The sequence below is a fragment of the Setaria italica genome, chromosome VIII (assembly GCF_000263155.2).
Source record: "Setaria italica strain Yugu1 chromosome VIII, Setaria_italica_v2.0, whole genome shotgun sequence".
NCBI classification, from domain to species: domain Eukaryota; kingdom Viridiplantae; phylum Streptophyta; class Magnoliopsida; order Poales; family Poaceae; genus Setaria; species Setaria italica.
This window is the reverse complement of record NC_028457.1, coordinates 34,154,146-34,168,538: the sequence shown is the minus strand read 5'-3', so window position 1 is coordinate 34,168,538 and position 14,393 is coordinate 34,154,146. Positions and strand designations below refer to the sequence as shown.

Sequence of the window (14,393 nt, the reverse complement as noted above, 5' to 3'; positions counted from 1 at the left end):
CGGAGACGATGGATGGGCTTCTATTATCGGACCAACCTGGGCCGCCAATGGGCCATGGCGTGAGCCGAACGCCCACAATCTAGCCCAGCTAGGTGTGTACGGGAATGAGGGAGAGGAAAGTAGGAAACCTAGGCCCCGTCTGCCTGGCGTGTGGGACCCGCCTGCAAGTGAGACAACGTGCCTTCATCTCGGCTCTTTCAACTTCGTTCGCAAGAAGCTCAGGAAGCCATCAAAAGCGAGCGAGAGGGGAGAGAGAGAGGCGAGAGGAGAAGAGGGAGGCGCCGACGCGGAGTTCCCGTTCGATCCAGCACCCGCCGCCGCTGCCGACGCCGCCGCCTTCGCCTTCACGACAGGATGTTTCTCACGAGGTAGCCGATGCTTCCCTTCCCCGCCCGTGAAGTTTCAGATTCTGTTTCCTCTTTAAACCCTCGATTAGATCCGCCGGCGGCGCGTCCGGCGCTGACGCGGCTGCGTTTCCCTTGCGTGCAGGACGGAGTACGACCGCGGGGTGAACACCTTCTCGCCGGAGGGGCGGCTGTTCCAGGTCGAGTACGCCATCGAGGCAATCAAGGTGAGATTTCTCCCTCCCGTTCCTGTCTCTCGACTCGTAGATGAAGGGCGAGGTGTTGGATCGAATCTGGACGGCGGGGAAGCCGTGATGCCGAGCGCCTGTGCAGACTGTTGGGGGAAGGGGGCTAGATTTGTGGGGTTTGGGCGGCTGCTTGCTCGCGAATCTGGGAGGGGGAAGTTGGGGTTTCTTAGGATGAACTAAATTGCGGAGATTTAGGCGTTGCGGTTGTTTGGTGCTCAAGTCTGGAGTATGGATCCCTCAATTTTACTAGTTGGGGTTTGGGATTGTTGAAGGTTCTGTATGGCTTTTCAGTTTGTTATGATGTGTCAATTCCAGTTGAGATGTGGTGCCATGCTTGTTTTTAGGAGAGCCGCAGATCACTGCATTTAGTAGGAAATTGCTCAATAACAACTCTTGCACCACAATACACACAAACACAAACCCCTACTGATTTTGATTCCATGCTCTTGTGCCAAAGTGATGCTTATGTTGCTGTTTCTTTTGCTCTTGCAGTTGGGATCGACTGCAATCGGGTTGAAGACAAAGGATGGTGTTGTCCTCGCTGTTGAGAAACGTGTCACCTCGCCACTGCTGGTACTTACGAACTTACTTATTCTTCCTTTTAGCTTGTGATATTGAACATTGCACAACGAAACATTGGGATGTTCAGTTGAGAAACATTTGCTTGTTGGCCACTTGCTCAATAGGAATCTCCTCTCATTTGGTCTATCATTTTACTCTCATGGTTTCCTATACAATGCTTGTCCTTAGGTAGTTCTGTTAGGATATTCCTCTTTCACGCAGTTGTTACATTCTTGGTGCAGCCCCTAATTCTACTACAATATTTTCGTAATATTTTGTACTCAAGCTGATACAACTTTAGAGTTTTAAACTCTCAACTTCATTCAATTTGGTAGCTTTAGCAGCTCCACTTAGCCTCTGATTTTCATGTTATAGGTTGTTTAATGCTTAAACTGTTAATGAATTCAATGTTTCTTTGCTCTTTGATGTTATAGGAACCCAGCAGTGTGGAGAAAATAATGGAAATTGATGAGCACATAGGCTGTGCCATGAGTGGACTTATTGCTGATGCTAGAACGCTAGTCGAGCATGCTCGTGTTGAGACCCAGGTACTTTCTTACTGATGTAAAAACTTACATGTTTGGGGAGCTTTATCTGTTAATCTTTATCTGACTTGACATGTTTACAATCAGAATCATAGGTTCTCATATGGGGAGCCAATGACTGTAGAATCTTCTACACAAGCTATCTGTGACTTGGCTCTGCGCTTTGGTGAAGGTGACGAAGAGTCAATGGTGAGCTTCGTTTATGTTATTACACCACCTCCAGAACACAAGAAACAAGATTAATTACCTGCAGACTAAGAGGGTTTACACCTATATCTTTGTTTGCTGCATTCTAAATGTGGCTTGATGATCTTCTGCTTATTTTTGAAATGTTTTGACTAAGAGGAAGTTGAATTAAGTAGAGGCGTAATCAGAATCACTTTCTACCCTTTTTCGCATTTAGGTGTTCTAGTTAGCCCTATTACTCCAATAATGGTTACTTAACTAAAGTATGAAGGAGTTTAATGAGTGAATTGACGATAACGAAACCACTATCTATATATATGGGATTTCATATGCATAAGATTTTTGAGTGGTGCTTGAAGTTTAGTAGTAGCATTGGAGAAGAGAGAACACATGCTACCAAACTTTATGAAATAGTGAGGAATTCGTTAATCGAGACCCATCCTGCCTGCATTGTCTCTTTGATCTTTGACCTTCTTACCAAGGGCATAGGTGAAGATGGACCCCTGAATTGCTTTTTGAAGTTTCAGTTACAAAAAGTTTGAAAATATTCCCATTTGCCAACTATTTTAACATGGCAACCCAGCCCCACAGAAAACTGCATCGCCCATCTACTTTTTTGTTTCCATTCAACTAGAACAGATGTGCAAAAGTAGTCATTTTATGGAGTGGGGTTCTGATGTACTTATCTGTTGGTGCAGTCACGACCATTTGGAGTGTCTCTTCTAATTGCTGGACATGATGAGAATGGACCTAGCTTGTAAGTATTTATCCATTTAGCTCACTGAACTGTGTTTTCTTTGACAACTGGCTTTAGAATCCATGTTTAAAAAAAACATCTGTATTTTTTTGTTATATGAAATCATTGTACTATCATGCAATTAATGGTAGCTTCTTTTTATTGGCTTTTTTGTAATCTGTCCTGGTAAAGTGGGCTGCTTTACTTATTTTTCTATCATGCATCGTAATTGCTCTCTGTTGACTCTTTTTAGGTTGTCATGGTTTCTGTATTGAGTAGCCTATGTCTAGTTGCTGTAGAGGGTAGACAGTAGACTTACCGTTTGTTTTACTCCGATGAACTATGGTTGTTTGTTAGGCAGTTTTGTTCTAGGTCATTATGCTCAAATCTTTGGAAGGGAAATTATCTGAAAAGTGGAATTTCTAAAATAAGGAAATACAGAATGTTGTTGAACTTGTGAACACGGATTGCCCTAGTGGTTATCTTCATCGTGTATTGAGTTCTATTCTGTATGTGGACAAGGTCTTAGCTATAACAAGCTTAAGTGATATATATAAAAAGAAGGCTCAGTGTTAATTTTCTGCAGGGTTTTATGTGCTCATGCTCTATATTTGTATGCGTAATAGTTTTCAAGTATAAAAGTATTTCTTTTCCTGCTTCCCAGGAAGTGTTTGGAAAAAATCATTATTCTGTTTAGCCAAATCCCGGACATATAGTTTGGTTATTATGCAATCATGGTATCTTCATCCCTCTATTATGAGACAAATCTTTTTGTAATGATGTCATGATCAATTTACACAAAGCCACTGAACTTCTAAGAATTCATCGCCTTCTGTGTCCTGCAGGTACTACACGGACCCGTCTGGGACCTTTTGGCAATGCAACGCAAAGGCAATTGGATCAGGCTCTGAAGGAGCTGATAGCTCCTTGCAGGAGCAGTACAACAAGGTATAAATGCTAAGTTAATCAAAGAATCACAGAGTTCTACGGAGATATGATGCATGTCAACCCTAGTTACATGGAATTATGCATCAAAGCTCCGATTAAATCTTATATAAACTCAGTCCAGTGAAACAGTGTCTGAGGGTAATACGTCGGTTGCAATTCTGCTTAGAATCTTTAAGGCAATATGCTACTCACACAGAATGACACCCCAAGATTTTACCCCATTATTTAAATACTTGTATTAGTGTATGCATTACTGCCATGTTGGGAGCAGATCCATAGAAAATGTCGGCTGTTATTCCAACGAAAGAAAATCGTGAGTAACAACTTGCTGACATCTTGGTGCAGGATCTGACCCTCCAGGAGGCGGAGACCATAGCCCTTTCTATCCTGAAGCAGGTTATGGAAGAGAAGGTAGGGCGTGGCAAACCACTCCATACTCCATAGCTCGCTCTGTAGGGAAACATGTGATCTTATTATCGCATTCTGAACAGGTGACCCCAAACAATGTGGATATCGCCAAGGTCGCCCCCAAGTACCACCTCTACACCCCTGCCGAGGTCGAAGCCGTCATTGCAAGGCTGTGAAACGCTTCCAGATTCTTGCTATTCGCATCATCGATCAGTAATAGACAGTCTTTGTACGAAGTGTGGACATGTTGATGCGGGCCAATCTGCCTAGTGTGTTGCCATGGCTGTCATCATCATACTCTTGTCAACTCCACTAGGGCAGTCGCTGATAGTCTGATTCACTGCAGCCCTGTCACGCTGTTTGTTTCAAGTAGCGTTGAGAACTTCCGTACTGCCAGAAAGAAAGTACACTTGTTTTTACGAATTCGGCTTTTTTTTGGACAATTAGCTGATGCTCTTATCCTGGTGCCATACTTGCTGAAATGTTACCAGTGGAAAGGTCCAGCTTTTCACGTCCCGTTATTTTTGGCCTGTGTTTTGTAAAATAATCAGATCGCGGTCCAAATTAGGGGGCTATATGCAAATAAAAGGGGGTGTTTTGTAAATATTTGAATTTCGACCAATAATTGCGATTCAAATAAGGGGGTTATTTGAAAATGTTCAAGGGTGCGTTTCGAAAATTTTGGATCGCGATCCCGTCCGCCGCGAAAATTCTGAAAATCATGGACTTCTTGACTAGAAGTCTAGCCAGCTAGAATCTCTCTTCAGAGAGATGCAGAATGAATGAGGTCTTGGGCATCGTAGCTGCAACGAAATTTCATAACAGTTGGCCAAGTATATCAGAAACCGCGCAACAATGAATACATATATACTGCCGTCCATGCTTACGGCTCACAAGATGATTACGGTCACAAGCTGCAACATTAACCCAAAAATACCTTCTTTTTATTAATTTTTCATCAAAATCAACAGCCAAGGCAACTAGATCAGGGGCGCAGGAGACAGCTCAGTCTCTTTGCAATGAGTAAAATAAACGTTCCTTGCACTGAAAAGTGAAAACTGATGATGGGTTGTTCCTTGCACTGAAACAGCAGGCTGCAGTAAAAATCTTACGATGAAATAAAACGGTAATATGAGTACAGTACACTCTCGCAACGAAAAGCTCATGGCCGAGCAGTTTAACCGCTGCATGCGTGGCCAGATAGAGGGACTTGGTCATCTGCTCTGCTCCAGCTTCACCTTCCAGCGTAAAGTCTTATATTACTCGTCATCATCATCGTCATACTCGTCATCATCATCGTCATCGTCATCTGTATATCAGACCGAAATATACCAAAGGAAGATTAGAAGAATTGAGGCAAAGGGGCTAGAAGAAAGGCGTGGTGAAAGATCAGCTGGAGATCCACCATCTCAAACAGAGGAATAAACGCAAATAAAGTTTAGAAGAAAAGGGGAAGGAGACAAGTAAGGAATAACAATCAGGAGCTGGCGCACCTATAATACCGATATCATGATCGGGATGATTGGGATGCATTTCAGCTTCATGCGTCAGCGCAGCCTTGGCTTGCTCTGCCTCCTCCTTGCTAGTACCATCACATTGCAAGGCAACCTGGACATACTGCAGCGATGGCAGGTTCCCCAGGCCCAAGTCTAGACTACCATCATTGCAGGCAATTCCTCTTGCCTCCCGCAGATAAAACGATATTAACGTAAGGTCTCTGACCCTTGGCATAGCTCCCTGTTGAAGTACCACTGCAAATTCCAGGAAGTGACATCTTACAAGGCACGGGAACGCACCAGCACCAACAACGAATCCCGCAAGGATACCGAGGTTCTTGTTGTCCACCTCCAGTTCTAGATTGCGGAGAGCTGGCAACCTCCCGAGGATTTCGAGATCAACCTGATGTAGCTCCCTCACGGCGACTTCTAGATAGGTGAGGTCCGGAAGAAGCGATGGATTCACCCAAACCGGCAGTGTTGAAAACCAAAAGTTGCCTTGTGTACTCAATATGCGGAGATGTCGAGGGGCGACCCAGGCATCCAATCCGCCAATGCTGCGTCGACCAAGATAGCGGCGATAGCCTGTGATAACGAGTTCCTGCATCTTTTGTAGCTTGCATAGGCACTCCGACAGCTTGTCGTTCCACTCGTCCAATTCAATGGACAACTGCCTTAGTTCAGTTAGCTGGCCCAACTCTTCTACAATGTTTCTGGTGGAGACATCAATGCCTAACCATGACAGCTTTTCAAGGCATGTCAGGTTTCCAATTCCATTTGGAACTCTTGTAGACCCATGAATGTATAGGTACATCAACTTTCTTAGCTGGACAACACTCGAAGGCAACCTAGAAATTTTGTTGATGCGTACATCCAATGTCTGTAGAAGCTGCAGGTTTCCTATTTCTTCCGGGAGCTGAGAAATACCTGTCTCACATAGTCCCAAGTACCTCAAGTGATGCAGATTCCCAAGGTACCTAAGGCTACTATCAGCTTGTGAAAGATTGCAGCCCTCTAAATTCAGAACACGTAAAACTCGGCAGCAGGCAAGAGACGGCACTAGAGAAGCAGCAGCTGGAAAGACAACAACTGACCTTGCATGTTGCAAGCTCCATGTAGCTTGAGCCATCACATGACTTTCCTGGCCATTCTGAAGGGACAACCTCCGAATCGTATTTGATGGAGATGTACCTCCCATATCACTTAGTACAGTAACAAAATTTTCTTCACTCGACAAGGAGCGAATAAGATCAAGCACCATATCATGTACACGGCAGCTTTCTCCAAAAATACCATGTATTGGTTGGATCATGCTTCTGTTTATAAGCTCATTGAAATAACTCTCTCCGAGTTCAAATAGGCTCTTCCCTGCTTTTTCACATTGGATAAAACCTTCACCTATCCACATCATTATCAAACGATCCTTGCCAATTTTATAATCTTCAGGATAAATGCTCAAATATAACAAGCAAGCCCTTAAATGGCATGGTAGCTCATAATAGCTAAATGACAAAATCTTTCTCATATTCTCCACATCTAGATTGTTTTCCAGACCAGTACCAACAGAATTGCACACCTCATACCACTCCATTTTATCTCTTGCTTTGCAAGCTAGCAAACTAGCCATCGTAATTATAGCTAATGGCACACCAGCACATTTTTTCAGTATTCTGTCAGATACTTCAGCCAACTCATCGTTAGGACACCTTTCTTCTTCTTCGTTGTTGTCTTTGTCGTCATTACCAAATATTCTTCTGAAAAATAGTTTCCGAGAGTTGTTTGGAGAAATGGGCTGCAACTTGTAAACAGAGCCAGCTTGTTCAGCAATATTGAGATCACGAGTAGTTGTGATTATTTTGCTTCCAACATTATTACCAGGCAAAGCACGTTTAATCATTTTGAAGTCTGAGAGTTTCCATATGTCATCAATAACAACGAAGTACCTGTACCAGATAATTCAAGAAAGCCATATTACTAGCAAATTAAACTTTATAATAAGTTAGTTTTTTCTCCTATAGAATGTTTAATTAAGCTATGCTAACTAGAGGGCTATTAAAGATTTAGTAAATCAAGATAGTATTGAAAGGAATATCACTAGTAGAAGTAGACCATATGGATGAGAAGAAAACAAGCGGACGCAAGACAAGACTCCAAAAGGGGCTATAGTTGATGGTAGAAGTCACATGAAGCCCAGGAAGTGGCAAATAAAAGGAGCAAAGACAAATATGAATGTTACTAAGACTAACACCTATTCATCTATTCATGTAGGTCCTTAACTCTCATCCATATCTATTTTTCAAGCTGGTAGTATCCGTGTAATCTAGATTTCATTGCTAACAGCAATGGAGAGTTTTCTTCCTTTGACCCTCGTCATCTAAATTTTTAATCAATTATATAGCCATCTAAATAACTTTAATTAAATATTCAACTAAACAGTTGTAGATCTTGCTGAAACCTACAATTGCCATATGAAGTCTGAAAAAGTTACAATTTTTAAAATAAGACAAAATTATAATTACAAGCGTGCAAAGTATCAGCACTGGTCTCGTAATAAGAGGCATAAGGATAACTAACATGCATACTTAACTAGCATCCATACTTGTGAATAATACTTGGAGACCTATCACTACTGGCTCACATTATGAGTTAGCATGGATAACATATCCATATGGGTTTCAAATTTACTGCACATATGAGCTGATAACGAGGAGCCTGTTTCTTCTAGTAATGAAATCTGATTACTAGGTGCTGCAATGTCCATACTTGAAAATACAAACAAACAAAAAGATAGATATAAACAGATGCCAATAAAGTGTACTGAAATGCTTTCATACCTCTTATTCTCGAGGAATTCTCTGAGCTCTCTGGCAACATCGCTGCTCTTGTTACTTTCCCTCCCGACAAGTTGACAGAACATGCGCTTGAGTAATTCTTCCAGGTCAGGTGTCTGAGATACCGAAACAAAAGCTGCGCACTCAAATTGTGCTCTAAGCTTTTTATACACCACATCAGCAAGAGTTGTCTTTCCCAGGCCTCCAAACCCAACAATGGAAACTATCTTGTCTTGCTGCTTGGACACTTCATCGCCTTCCATCAGAATCCGAATTATCTCCTCTCTTGCTTCCTCAATGCCAACAAGCTCAGTCACCTTATCGTATTGATAAAGTAATCGAGGGTCAATTGTGACAGGCTTAGCTACATTAGTGTTTGATAACTTGTACCGATCATGCCGCTTGGCCACCTCTTCAACACGGCTCTTGATGTCTCTGATTTCATTAGCAATGCCATGGCGAACCATGGCCTTTCTGAACAAACCAACACTTCTATCAATGAACTTCTTGATGCCACGCAGCTTGGCTTGCTCATTGCCCCCTCCACGGACCATGAATGTGTCAATATTGTCCTCTATATCGTAGGACAGCTCTCTCAAATCCTTGGCCCAAATCTTGTCCTGAATGTGAAGCTGGTCAGCCGGGGTGTTGGAGACTTCCTCAAGAGCACCCTTCATGCTGTTGAGCTCAGCTTGGAGGAACCTGATCTCTCCCTTCACCCCCTTCTGCAGCTTGTACTCACCGACGAGCAGGTCACCAAGCTTGGTGATGACGCTCGGCAGTGCCCCTGTCACCACCTCCATGGCCGGATCGCGCTGCCCGCCGCTCGTCGCCGGACCGAGGTTGCTTGATTCAAGCTTGCTCGGCCGCAACACAGCTCGCAAGCGCCTTGGAACAGCACGAGAGGTTGATGGGATGCGGATGCAGGAAGGGACAGGCAAATTATAATTGATGCTCGAGGTCACGTCAAGGGCAGGTTGGTCGCAAGGGGAAATTTTTTACAAACTTTTGTGGGACAGGTTGCAGAAAGAAAGAATGTGATAGCCTCATCTTACATACGGAGGTACACTTTCGGCAAAAATAAATAAATAAATAACGAACAACAGGACCTACGCACCAATAGAATGTGATATCATCTTTTTATAACGTGGCTCCCAATCCCACTACTAGCTGGTACAACCACCAAACTCAATGCTTGCTGGTCGCTGCTGGCTTGGCAGAGAACGAAAGAGCCCGAAAGAGCTCAGTGGCCCCGCTGCTCAACCACCAAACTCAATGATTGCTGGTCGCTGCACGTCCTGCTCCTGGCCCCGCTGCTTGTCCAGGAGGGCCACGCTCACGTGCTCACGCGCAAAACTTCACCGACAGAACCTGAAATGGCCAGCGGCTCTGCCGCTTCCACCCCTAGGGGTGAAGGTACGCATCTCTCTCTCTCTCGGTTAACACTGGAACCCCATGAACTCAATGTCAAATCCAGAATCCCGACTAGACGTGCATCTAGATATCCTAGGTTTACTTATGACACATGTTGGCTTTGAAACACCAGTTTGACCTTCATATTGAGGAAAAAGGCAAAAAAAAAAATCAAGAGAAGTCATTCTGCTGCAAGAGAATTTCTTATGGTCTCATGCCAGCATGTTTTTGTATATATATACGTTTTCCAATTTCCTCCCTGGTTGCATTGACCAAGTCTCTGCTTATGCATACAATTCTGCAACATATCAGAAGCTGCAAATAGATGCGACAATTAATATCGGCCTCACCAGCCGAATGACCATTCATACCGGAAGATGAGAGAGCTAAGGACCTGTTTGTTCCTTTAGGGACTAAACTAAGGGGGCGTTTGGTCCGTTGCTTATTTTTAGCCCCTGTCACATCGAATATTTAGATTCTAATTAAGAGTATTAAATATAGACTATTTACAAAACCCATTACACAGATGGAGGCTAAACGGTGAGACGAATCTATTAAGTCTAATTAGTTCATGATTTGATAATGTGCTGCTACAATAACCATTTGCTAATGATAGATTAAATAGGTTTAATAGATTCGTCTCGCCGTTTAGCCTCCATCTCTGCAATTAGTTTTATAATTAACTAATATTTAGTCCTCCTAATTAGCTTCCGAATATTCGATGTGATACGGACTAAACTTTAGCTCAAGGAACCAAACAACCCCTAAACTTTAATCCCCCTTTATTCACTGGACTAAGGCCCCATTTGGGAACCAAGTGCTAAAGTTTAGCACCCTTAAATGGAGGGCTAAAGTTTAGTACCTTGGGCTGCTTGGATAGTGTGCTAAACTTTAGCACCTTTGGTGGCAAATGACAACAGTGCCCCTCATATGCGTTGTGAGAGAGAGAGAAAGGGGATGCGGGAGGGCAACAGGGGAAAAAGTGGGCTTGGACCACTTTTAGCACCCATTAGCACCTTTTAGCACCTCTTGGATGTGCTGAAGAAAATGGAGGTCCTAAACTTTAGCACACACCTTTTATCACCCCTATTTGGGAACCCATGTGCTAAAAGGGGCTAAAAGTGGGGTGCTAAAGTTTAGCATCCCTTACAAACACACCCTAAACTTTAATCCTCCTGTTTGGTTCTAGTGACTAAAGGCCGTTAAAGCAGTTGAATAAAGATCAAACTACCCCTAATCAATGCTTCCCGTTGCCTTTTTCCTTCTTTGCTTCCCCATGCAGGCACACACAGCACATGCTCAAGCCTCAAATCCATGACCGCCAAATGCGCACTCTTGCTCCCACTTCTCCTGTCGCGCGCCGCCGCCGCGGTAGCCGTGTCATGCCACCTGGACGACCTCCGTGCACTGCGGGCCTTCGCCGGGAACCTCACAGGCGTCGGTGGTGCCGGCCTTCGCGCCGTGTGGTCCCCTCCTCCGCCCCTGCGTGCTGCGCCTGGGACAGCATGTCCTGCAATGCTGGCGGCCGCATGGCGTCCCTGCGCCTCCCCGTGCGCGGCCTCGCAGGGCCCTTATCGACGGCCGGGAGCGGTGGGCGGGTGGTCAGGGCCAAAGGGGGTTGGCAGCGAGGCGAGTGCCGGGGAGGGCGGAGGCCAGCGGCGGGGTGGGGAAGGGAGGGACGGGGTATTAATAAGGGGCACACCCTGTCCAAGGTCCCTTTTAGTCCCTTTTAGCAACCTCTTGGGGACCAAAGGGCTTTTAGTCACCGTGTTTGGCAGTTTAGGGACTAAAAGTGACTAAACTTTAGCAGCCCCAAACCAAACACCCCCTAATACAATAGGTCACTATGGAACCTGTTGACGCCAGATTTCGACACGAGTAAAATCGGCGTTAGGAAAGGAAGAAATTAGAAGATGCGGCGAGATGCAAGGGCGACGATTGGAAATCGGCCGATTGGTGCTACAGTCAAGAATCGGTTGGTTGGTGCTACAGTTGAGGATCGGCCGATTGATGCTACAGTCGAGGATTGGCCGATTGACTCTTGGAGTTTCGCCACGCCCGACCTTAGTAGTCTAAACGCTCGACATGTGGGTCCTAGTCGGTTGTCCCTTGCCGATGGGGTGATCGGCCGATTAGGAGGCTGGAATAGTTGGGCTGGTGTGGGCCTAAAAAGGATTATGAAAATGAAGAGGGAATCAGCCCATGAAGCGCGTGATAATCGACCTAGTACGAATTGTACTTGTAAATATTCGTTTTCTGTTTAAATTTAGGGATAGAGTTCTAGTCGGATAAGAAGTCGTTTGTAACAGGCTATAAATAGCCACCCATGTAGATCTGTAATCATCATCAATTCAATACAACAAACTACTATTTCCTCATACTTACTTTCAAGCAGGCGACTTCGCCAATACTTTTCTTCTTTTTCACGAGTTCGTACGGGTTGGCGGGGCTGCATCAACTTGACCTCCGGCCGATCTTGTAAGTTCCGCTTATCGAGTAAATTCTAAGCTTTAACTTCGGGCGTATCGCTGTCGTTTCGTTTAGATTTATTCATCAGTTATCGATATTTACTAGAATTCTAGGTTTTACTTGTTGTTCTGGTTTTATCACTAGTTATCCAGCTAGGAATCGGTAATTTCGGCTTTTCTTGTACTTCGTTGTTTAATCTATTTATTTTACGCATAGCCGATTAGATCTGTTCCTAGTGTTGCTACTGTAGCGTTGTTTAGATTACTCTAGCAGTTTTCTTCATTAACGTTGCCCGGTAATCGGCTGCATCATAGCCGATTTCTATATTACGGCAAATCGGCCGATTCGCTGATAAGCTTTCTCGAGATCGGAACCTTAGCCGATCGCAACCCCTGGGAACTGACACGTTTCTTTCCTTGCCAATCAACAGGTCAGATTGGCTGGCACGCCGCGCGAACCGTACCAGGGCGATCACCCGAACAGGAGCTAAGCAGATTCTCCCGGATCGTGTGTCCGACGCTGGGAATTCGATCAGCCGATTTCTAGCGTCAACAGAACCCTATCATTCAGTGGCCCATGCAATTGTAACAATTGCACGTTGCACCTAACGAGGACATTGAATTTTGCCTCATCTGTTTGTTCAGAGAACCACGACCAGGCACGAGGTCAAGGTCTGCGGTATGCCTATCAGTGTAGAAACTAATTGAGCACAGCCTGAAATATCAATACAGTTTCTTTAGTCCCTGTAGACTGTGAAGGGTCCTAGATAATCAATGCAATTTCTTTAGTCCCTGTCAACTGTGAAGGGTCCTTGCAATTTCTTGACAAATACAATCACCCCGGTCCACTTGTTCTCAAGATCTTTTTTGATTGCTTGCAGTTGCGTGATTATACATGCTACTGGGCACCCGGGACAAGCCCTGGCATTGGTCTCAGCGTTGCTTTGTTCATGCATGCTTTGTTCTTCGAGAAATCTTCCAGGGTACAAAAATCTTCGAGAAATCAAGTTTGTACTACTCAATTAACTTATCCCAACTAAACTTTCTCTTAAACAAAATATTAATTGGGTTGGTACAAGCACTTCCGCCACAGTTTTCGCACTATACCTGTCACTGTAGAAAAGCAACCCGCTAGTTCAGAAATTGTTATATGCAATACTATTCATCTCGCGGAAGATACGCCACTACTTCCAGGAGCATAGCATCTCCATCGTCACAGACATTCTCTTGGGCGAAACTCTCCAAAACGGCGATGCAACGGGGAGGATATCCAAGTGGGCAGTGGAACCCGGGGCATTATCCTTAGACTTCAAGCCAAGGATAGCAATCAAGTCCTAGACACTAGTCTACCTCATGGTAGAGTGGCGGGAAAATCAAGTACCAATTCCTGCAGAGCGACCAGAGCATTGGGTCATGTACCTTGGAAGTATGGTATTGTGCCTGGCCCGCACAGTATGGTTGGGTCCAAAGTTCTTTTGAACTTTTATGCAACTTGTGGGTAAAAATGTGCAACCTCTGCAGAGTGTAAAACTGTTATATCAGTCGTGCTCACAGTCAAGAGCGGTCTGGACCCTAACATGATTAATTTATCGAAAGTTGAATTAAATTGATGTTATTTATTGTTGTGATCTTTATTTATGTTCATGTGTAATGTGGATGGTATAAACTTATACTTAGTAATTGCTAATAAAATTTGACCAACCAATTAAAATGCTATTAAACCTTAGCCTATCTTTGAATAGCCTTACACTACACATTCTCCACGCTTATTGAGTATCAACCATAATTGTACTCACCCTTGCAAAAACCGTTGTTTGGATCACGTCAACTTTGAGGAGGTTCTTGAAGATTTTGAAAAATTCCAGGCGTATGTGTGCCACCAGTCAACTGCATGTGGAGTCATTGTCGTCGTCGATGGAGTTCCGCTGTTAGAATAAAGACTCGTTTTGATATTCGAATTAAAAACTTTTGGTCATGTAATAAATTTAATACTCTCTTTATCTTTTGGCACTATCTATGTTATTTACTGAAGTCGTTGCATGTGTGAAACTTGATCCTAACGCACATGGCACTATCTATGTTATTTACTGAAGTCGTTGCACGTGTAAAATTTGATCCTAGCGCATATGTAATTTATTCATCTGGTTTTGCTCTAAAATCAGGTGCGACACGTTCCTGACCCATATCTTGTCCTGGTCATCAATTTTGT

The 14,393-nt window shown here is 44.1% G+C and overlaps 2 protein-coding genes across 2 annotated transcripts; one reads left to right on the top strand and one right to left on the bottom strand.

The window, feature by feature from the left end:
- Positions 1-203: 203 nt before the first annotated feature.
- LOC101764288 (proteasome subunit alpha type-5) lies at positions 204-4,487 on the top strand. The gene is made up of 9 exons (XM_004979670.3): positions 204-368; positions 490-571; positions 1,085-1,165; positions 1,588-1,701; positions 1,786-1,887; positions 2,583-2,641; positions 3,466-3,568; positions 3,914-3,979; positions 4,060-4,487. The coding sequence occupies exons 1-9, from the start codon at positions 355-357 to the stop codon at positions 4,150-4,152; spliced, it is 714 nt and encodes a 237-aa protein (XP_004979727.1). The 5' UTR covers positions 204-354; the 3' UTR covers positions 4,153-4,487.
- Positions 4,488-4,898: 411 nt separating this feature from the next.
- LOC101764692 (putative disease resistance RPP13-like protein 3) lies at positions 4,899-9,398 on the bottom strand. Its single transcript, XM_004979672.3, has 3 exons — positions 8,307-9,398; positions 5,470-7,415; positions 4,899-5,285 (listed from the first exon to the last, which is right to left on the bottom strand). The coding sequence occupies exons 1-3, from the start codon at positions 9,104-9,106 to the stop codon at positions 5,236-5,238; spliced, it is 2,796 nt and encodes a 931-aa protein (XP_004979729.1). The 5' UTR covers positions 9,107-9,398; the 3' UTR covers positions 4,899-5,235.
- Between the last annotated feature and the right edge of the window lie 4,995 nt (positions 9,399-14,393).

What these genes read in the sequence shown, in the direction of transcription:
- LOC101764288 (XM_004979670.3), top strand. An exon ending in AAGGTGACGAAGAGTCAATG is followed by an intron (nt 1,888 to 2,582) that starts GTGAGCTTCGTT and finishes CTGTTGGTGCAG; the next exon opens with TCACGACCATTTGGAGTGTC. An exon ending in TGCAGGAGCAGTACAACAAG is followed by an intron (nt 3,569 to 3,913) that starts GTATAAATGCTA and finishes ATCTTGGTGCAG; the next exon opens with GATCTGACCCTCCAGGAGGC.
- LOC101764692 (XM_004979672.3), bottom strand. Translation starts at nt 9,106, where the DNA reads ATGGAGGTGGTGACAGGGGCACTGCCGAGCGTCATCACCAAGCTTGGT. An exon ending in GAATTCCTCGAGAATAAGAG is followed by an intron (nt 7,416 to 8,306) that starts GTATGAAAGCAT and finishes TATCTGGTACAG; the next exon opens with GTACTTCGTTGTTATTGATG. An exon ending in TCATGATATCGGTATTATAG is followed by an intron (nt 5,286 to 5,469) that starts GTGCGCCAGCTC and finishes TCTGATATACAG; the next exon opens with ATGACGATGACGATGATGAT.